At 51.7% G+C, this 7706-nt stretch overlaps 2 protein-coding genes across 2 annotated transcripts; one reads left to right on the top strand and one right to left on the bottom strand.

Moving 5' to 3' along the window:
- Positions 1-2030: 2030 nt before the first annotated feature.
- Positions 2031-3567, bottom strand: C8Q71DRAFT_890385 (thiolase-like protein; the record flags this gene model as incomplete). The annotated part of the gene is made up of 8 exons (XM_047928644.1): positions 2031-2313; positions 2367-2463; positions 2521-2668; positions 2726-2810; positions 2866-2949; positions 3003-3208; positions 3260-3477; positions 3558-3567. 8 exons carry the CDS (start codon positions 3565-3567, stop codon positions 2064-2066), a joined length of 1098 nt encoding a protein of 365 aa, XP_047782461.1. The 3' UTR covers positions 2031-2063.
- Positions 3568-5302: 1735 nt separating this feature from the next.
- Positions 5303-6687, top strand: C8Q71DRAFT_701799 (uncharacterized protein; the record flags this gene model as incomplete). Its single annotated transcript, XM_047920209.1, has 5 exons — positions 5303-5509; positions 5567-5722; positions 5782-5860; positions 5913-6144; positions 6357-6687. The coding sequence occupies 5 exons, from the start codon at positions 5303-5305 to the stop codon at positions 6685-6687; spliced, it is 1005 nt and encodes a 334-aa protein (XP_047782460.1).
- Positions 6688-7706: the final 1019 nt, after the last annotated feature.

Below are 7706 nucleotides of genomic sequence, written 5' to 3'. Positions count from 1 at the left end.
CACCACAACCAGCCTCGCGCACAGGAATAACCTACTCACCACCCGACCACGCCCAAAAATACCTATTACCGAGCCCACCACCGCGCGCACGACTGTACCACGGCCGAGCATGCTCGCGTACTGGTTTGGGCCCTCGAAGCCGCACACATCCGGCGGGTTGAAGAGCGGGTCCGGCATGAAGACCGCGGGCCGGCCGCTCGTGATGTAGTCCATGCAGTCGTGCCGCTGCTCCCGGCGGCGTACTTCTCGCACGAGAGGATCCCGCGAGGGGGTGCGTCAGCTCCAGCCCTGGCTACGAGGGGATCAGACGACTCAGGGTGGCGGCGTGCTTACTCACTAGTGGACTCGACTTTCAGGTTCAATTGTTTACGACAATTGACGTCGGGGTGTTGCATCTCGAGGAGAGGGAGATGGGCTTGTCGTGGTGATGTCCACGCACATGACCTCCGCTGTGACCACCAGTGTTTGGATCTGCATGCACACGATGTATGAGGATGGAGGGTCTCTCGGACAAAACGATATCGAACGCGTCCCTAGTGGACGTTTTTATCACACTTCAGTCGTGCTCCTCTCAGCGCGCGACTGATCAGGTGTTCACAACGAGCCGCCGTAGTCCGTTATGTACCTGCTTGGTTCCCCGGCGCCGCGTGGAAGCACAAAACGAAGCCGTACCACGACACTTTCAAGAGATGCTGCGCGGTTCATTCGAGCCCGTAAAACAGGAGTTTGTATGCGTTCACCGGATAGCTGGTTCATTGGGCGATCATTGTTGAGTGACTGTTTCGTCCACAGGCTGCAGGCGTTGCGCACCCATCATTGACAAAGGTATACCTCGATGAACAAACCCTAGACAAAGAGCAAGAGCATACCATTCAATGGGAAGCACCGGGCATCTACAGCGATACCTCCACTTGGCACTCGATGTCCTGCGCCCCACATTTTGACGGAGCCATACGACAAAGGATTAGCGGCGCCGACACAGTCAGTTCCATGCCCTCTTTCCCCCCCATTTACGTCATATTCACAGACCGTAGCCGTACTCGGGGCCTGCTTTCTAGGCCGGCCCTCGCGCGTCACGTAGAGCAAGAGAAACTGCCTGCCGACGTTCACCGACCGCGAGCGCCTCCCACACAGCGAGGCACCTTACGAAGTCTTGCGCAGGTATGCTGGTGAGCGTGGACACCGTAGTCTGTATTTCCGTCCGATAGCCTTTCTCCCGGGCTCCTCGTATGCAAGACTGCCCCATGCGGCGCGTGAGGGCGACGTGCTCTCCTCCTCATCCCGAAGGGATCGATCGTCAGCACCAGCAACTATTGTACTGACATCTCCCCAGGTGCTTATACAAACTCCCGCTTCATCCCGATATACAAGAACGTTTGCGTACAGAGCTTCCTGCATCCGTCAAGCGAGGTGGCCGTGAACTGACCTACGACGACTTGATGAATGGGACTACTTGCCATATCTCGATGCCGTGACCCTGGCGAAGTACGTGTTGCCAACTTGCACCTAAATGCCATAATGATTCGTATCGCGTCTGGGCCGTGGCATGCGATTTCATACCACTTCATTCATTTCGCTATGTCCACTACCGGCGCGAAGAGCGCAGTCGTAAGGCCTGGCTAGATCGTACGCATCTCCGTGCGAGACGGTATCAACGTTGACAAGGCCATATAGGGCCCGGATCTCACTCATCCTATGCTACCATGGTAGACACTACATCGTTATTAATCGGTATTGGCGCATGAACCGCAACTGTGGCGATTACACAACACGCCTCTGGAAGACGAGCGACGAGCGTACGTGCCAGGACGGTGGGCGACCTCATGCGCGAGCAACCAGCAAATACGCGCCGGCACTTGGGCTCTCGTCAACGAGACGTGGGTCGACGCGCAGCACGGTAGCATGGGTGCGCTCCGTCGGGAGGCTTGGGTTCACGAGCGATATCCCTCTGATTCATATTGCATTTGCGAACTTGATGGCACTGAAGTACTGAACACGTAGCTTCCAATTGCTCACATCCTCTCATTTACAGTAGTCTCCCGTGGGCAGAGTATCCAATTCATTCAACCTCCGCAGGCTCCGGATATTCTTGTCTGACCACCAATTCCCGAGCTTGACATTGCGATGAGGGCACGACCAGAGGGAGAGCGCACGATCAGCTTCTCCGGGGCGACAGGGACGCGCATCTTGTATTCCTCCCATCGGATGGCCGGATTCGGAACGGAGAGGTTCACCGTAGGCAGGATGACGCCCCGCTCAATGATATGGCACACCTTGCAGAGCGACGCCAGGAATGCGGTAATCTCGGTGTGGCTGCGAACAGCGTCAACACGGGATGTGCGGTCTCGATGGAGAATTGTCCTTACCCGATGTTTCCTTTGACGCTCCCAACCAGGAGCTCTGTGTCTCTTCCGAACCGCGCCCCTACCCAGTTTGCTTCTGTCGGATCCCCCGAAGCCGTGCCTGCGCGATGACGTTAACGACGTTAATCGGACAGTAAACACTGGTCGCCAGACACACCGGTCGCATGCAGCTCGATGAAATCCACGTCCTGCGGCGATCGCCGCGCTTGCGCGAAGGCACGCAACATAGCGTCCTGCTGCGCAGAGGCCACGGGCGCATTGACCGGTGCCAACGAACCAGAAGAGTTGACGCCGGTTCCGAGGATCTACTCCCGCCGTGTGAGAAGGGCAGCGCCGGCGATCTCGAAGCAAGATAGTCTCACTGTAGCATATATCTTGTCGTGATCGCGTAGCGCCGCATCCAGAGGCTTCAGCACGATCGAGACGACCGCTTCGCCGCGCCCAAAACTGTGGGTGCATATGTGAGAACTAGCTCATACAATAAGTCGACGAGACACGTTACCCGTCAGCGGAGGCATCGAACGGCTTGCACTTTCCATCGGGAGACAGAATGCCTCCCTGTGAGTACATCAGCCATTCCGTGAACCTATAACGGGTGTCGGTTCATTCACGCTACGTAAAGGTCGCATGCACGCGCACCTGTGATCGACCTGGCAGCCTCCAACAACAGCCGCTTCACATTCGCCATGCCGCGATGCTTGTACGGCCAGATGAGTCGCATAGAGCGTCGAGCTGCACGCCGTGTCGAGCGGAACCGTCGGGCCTCGGAGGTCGAGGTGATAAGAAACACGGTTCGCTACCATAGAAGGACCGCCGGAGAATGCCCCGCGGGCTTCCGTGTCATCCTAACATAGTTATCCCAGCGTGACATCGTACAAAATGCCGTCGTCACCCACATGGCCAGACACCGAGAACATGTCATGGGCAACAGCCGACATATAGCAACCCACGTTGCGTCCTCTATAGTTGATGCCCGATTCGAGCAATGCTAAGAAGGTACTCTCCAGGAGCTTTCGAGTGCCGACATTCATAAGTCGGCCATCCTTGCTCGTGATACCGAACTCGGTAGGGTCGAAGACGTCGATGTTTTTCAAGAATGCACCGGTATCGGTCACTACTTGGCCAACAGCAGAACAAATGAATCTGTCATTAAACTATGAGTATCATACGAGGCAGGAAAGCCTAGAGTCTCACGTGTGTACATTGAAACGGTCAACGGGTATTTTCTCGTAGGCCTCTGCACCATACGAAAGGAAATCACCTAAGGACTTATAGTCAAGGTTTGTCTTGCTCCAACTCCCACTTGGGAGTTCCGCAGAAATGCCAACCTGTTTGTAATCAAATATTTCAGCTCGACAATCAATGGATACTATTCAACGTATTCGGCAACACTGACTCCGGCGATAGGGACGCGAGACTCATCACTGAGAACGGCTTCTGATCGCTCGCGAATGCCGTCGAGGACGGGGTGTTGAAATAAGGTCCCTGTGTGACTTCACGTTCCCTGTGTATACTTCTTAGTGCCCCTGCCTCTGCTATTTCTTTGGGATCCAGTCTCGTAGTACTCGGGACCTCTGTCCGGCTTGCATGATAGTTCCCATGGCGCGAGGGAACCAGTGCTATGCGTTGGAAGCCATGCGGATTGGAAGCAAGGCAAGATCAAGTGCTCGTGGACTTCGTTCCCCGATGCATGATGATATGAGGCGTCAACCTCAGGCTGTCGCACGGAGTAGTATTCCATACCTGGGTCACCGATGCGATGATGTACAAGTGCCATTGTTGAACGGGGAGCGGATATGATGGGCCTTCGATGTATCATTGATACGAGATTCGGCGAGATGTGACTTGGGGGTAGACGGGTGTGATATGCGGCGCTGCAAGTTTGATACCGGTCTTAGGCTTCGTCACTGCTGCCAGCGGCAGAATGTCAGATCGAAGAAACTCCCAACAAAGAACTCCGAGACTGTCCTAAGTTGTCGACCGAGAACTAATATGTCTAAAGCAGGATTATGTCGCGGGTTGCATCGGAAGCTGCCAGAGGAAGGCTCACTACTAGTAAGGCATCTACCGCCGGGGCGGCACCGCTTGGGCGCCAAGCCGCGATCCCGCTTACTGACAGAAACGGACTCATGTAGGTACCACCAGACGCCACCGCCGGGCACTCACGAGAGTAGTCCAGTTCAACTGCTCCGACGAACACCGTTAGTGCAGCGCGCTTTAATGGCATCCAGTCATACGGAGCAGCTGTCAGCCTGAGAAAATTGTAATGAACGAACAGTCACTCCTGTCGTGATACGAACTTACTACGTTTCGATGACCGCCAGCGGGTCATATGTATGAGCCTGAACTTGAAATGTTGCCGCATGGACATCGGGGCGTGGAATGAGGGTGGCCTCCGAAGGCTTTCCGAACAGCTGCCCTGACATTAGATTACGGCGCTGAGAGCATATGTACTAGTATATAGTTGACTCGGATGAGCACGGCACGGCCCATTCGCTACGTGGTACTTAGAATTACCGGTTGCCAGTGCGTACCAAGTGTGAATTTGTGCGAATTCGGCTCAATAAAAACGACGATTGTGTGATGGGATAGAGGTACCGGGACGGAAGTTATCGCCGCAGGGATGGGCGAACTTCGAATCTGAAATTCATCACGATGTTCACTCCATCATATCATCTGACGACCCACAATGTGTTGCCAACCGTTAGATAGATGTCATCCAAGGTGAGGCCTTGAGAAGAGATTCCGATGGGTCGCTGCTAAATCCAGTCCCGTAGAACTCTATCACCTGCCAGGAGCTATGCATCGCCAATAGCATGGCAGTGAGTCACATCGCACTGAACCTTACGTCGCGGCTCGATAGGCGTCCAATACGCAGCACAAATATCCCGCTCTCTCGGTATGTGGCGTATAACGAAGCCCTTTCTACTCCCTCAGGTATGGTCGAAGTTGCCCTTGTCACCGTCAACTTGGCGACAGTAGCCCTGGAAAGTGTCCTCTATGGAATATTCCTCGTCCTCGCTTCGGCTTCCGTATATTTCAATGTATCCCGGTCTGCCTCGGCCAGACGACCTCGAGGCCGTCGATGTTGGCTACTGGACCCAATTTCCGTAGGTTCGGCTCTCATTTCGCTCACGATAACCGGGGTATGTGCTACTAGTAGCGTATGACTATCAAATGCCCTGACATAAACACGTTACTAGCACTGGATCACGACAATCGCCCGGCTCTTTGATGCGTTTGTCAATTGCAACGGTAGTGCGACCCCACTGGAATACTATAGTACCATCTGGCTGTCAAGCGAAGCTGCCCAATCCTCTTTCCTCATCGCCACGCTTATCCTCTGTGATTCTATGCTGGTGTGTGCAATTCATCTACTTACACAGGACGGATATACGGAGTTCACATCGTGTCGCAGATATACCGTTTATGGGTTGTCTGGGGTTACAACTACGTGGTCGCTATATTACCGATGTGCGCTCTGCTAGGATTCTGCGGTAAGTCTCATGTGTAAACCTCGCAGGTGGTCATTCTGATGCGGTATTGCAGTCGCCGGACCAGTCGCTGTTTACGAACAGACACTTATTCGAGGCAGTATTTTCGCTCAGACCGTGGTGCAATGGGTCGACGCAAGCTACGGTTTGACATTTGCGCGAGTTACTCATCAGATGCTGCGACGGAACTGGAAGTCTAACTCTTGTTGTGTAGGACGAACATATATAGCACTTGTAAATGCTCTATATACTGTCATCGCGAATCTAGCTAAGGCTTCGACATTTAGGTGGGATTGCTTATCGTGTCTGGCTGGCACGTAAGGCGATAACTCCCTTCGGTGGCTCGTATCTCATGGTATGCACTATACAATTCAACCAATGCTTGACTGACATTCTACTTCAGGATATCCTCAGCACAATGGTGGAGAGCGCCACTTTATACGCGTACGTGGTCATGATTACTACTTCTCCTCCCTGTATCAAGCCAATATTTTTGCAGGTCGTATGCGATCTTCTTCCTCATCACATATAGGGCGAAAAGCAACGTACAATTCTTCACCATCGACACGCTCTGCCCAGTGACTGGTATAGCATTCATGCTCATCAATGTTCGTGTCGGGTTAGGCTGGGCAGCGCGGGGAGCTTCACTCATTTCAAGTTCACCCTCTGGCTCGAGCTCCCAGGCTGTACGCGGTGGTACTGTGCATTCAGAAATGGCGTTCGCCATGCGTCCAGTAACAGTCGACGTTATAACCGTTATTCATCAAGACATGGGCGATGACTTGGAGGAATCTCGAGTGAAGTCGGATTATAATACTACTGCATTGTAGTAGCTCTATGATCCATCATCCACTAGCAGTGGCCTCAGAATTAAGGCTCCAACAATATAATACACATACCATATATATACGGGTTTTACCCTATACTTTATACATATACATACAGGGTCTGTGTATCTTGTATATATATAGTATATATACAGTATATATGGTTTCAAGTATAGTAATGAAGGAGCTTCAATATTGGTAGAAATTAGCCTACTATTGAGTACAGGGACTCATTATTGCAATGATTTGGTGTCATTGTGGAGAGCATGGATAGCATTGTATTCCTTTTGTCTTCAAACATGTGCTTACAGCATACTAGGGAGTGGAATCCTATTGAGTGAACTACAATGGCCTCCAGCTGATAAGCTGAGGGCTCATGTAGGCTTCTGTTAAGTTATTAGGCTGTTGTTCATGCTCATAAAAACACCTATGACCATTGTGAATGCTATCACAATTGACCTACAATTCAAATTTGCCTAAGGTCAACAGGACAGTGTCCAATGTTGCTTTTTAACAGTCATTAGACTTAGGTTCTCAATGTCATAGATGCTTTTTCAGAGCTAGACACTGATTCTATGGATCAGAGACAGTGAGATTTGGGTCATAAATATCTGGACTTTGTGCAAAGGGGATCCTCAATACATCATGGAGTACATGGCAGAGCTGGTCATATAACATAAACTTTCTTAATTGACTACAGAGGTACTAGATGTGATGACATTTGTCTTTCTGGAAAAAAAAGTCATGACATATGCATGATACATGAGCGATTCTCATGGCATTGCATCAGCCGGTAGGTTGAGTATCTTGGAATCAAACTGGTGTGGGTGTAAGCATGCAGAACAGCACATGTAAAAAAGTATGAGACTGGCATGTCTAAGCTTACTCATAGGCAAGGATTAGGCCTGAGTGTTATTGGTGTGATTGAATCTAGACAGCTACTGGAGCATCATGTTACTAAGTGATGCTACTATGTGATTGAACATCTACAAGAGAAGTGAAGCCACATATAAACCTTTGTG

Source organism: Rhodofomes roseus, assembly GCF_022264815.1.
Source record: "Rhodofomes roseus strain CIRM-BRFM 1785 chromosome Unknown C8Q71scaffold_4, whole genome shotgun sequence".
NCBI lineage: Eukaryota > Fungi > Basidiomycota > Agaricomycetes > Polyporales > Fomitopsidaceae > Rhodofomes > Rhodofomes roseus.
The sequence above is the reverse complement of the archived record's forward strand: the minus strand, read 5'-3'. Positions and strand labels throughout refer to the sequence as shown.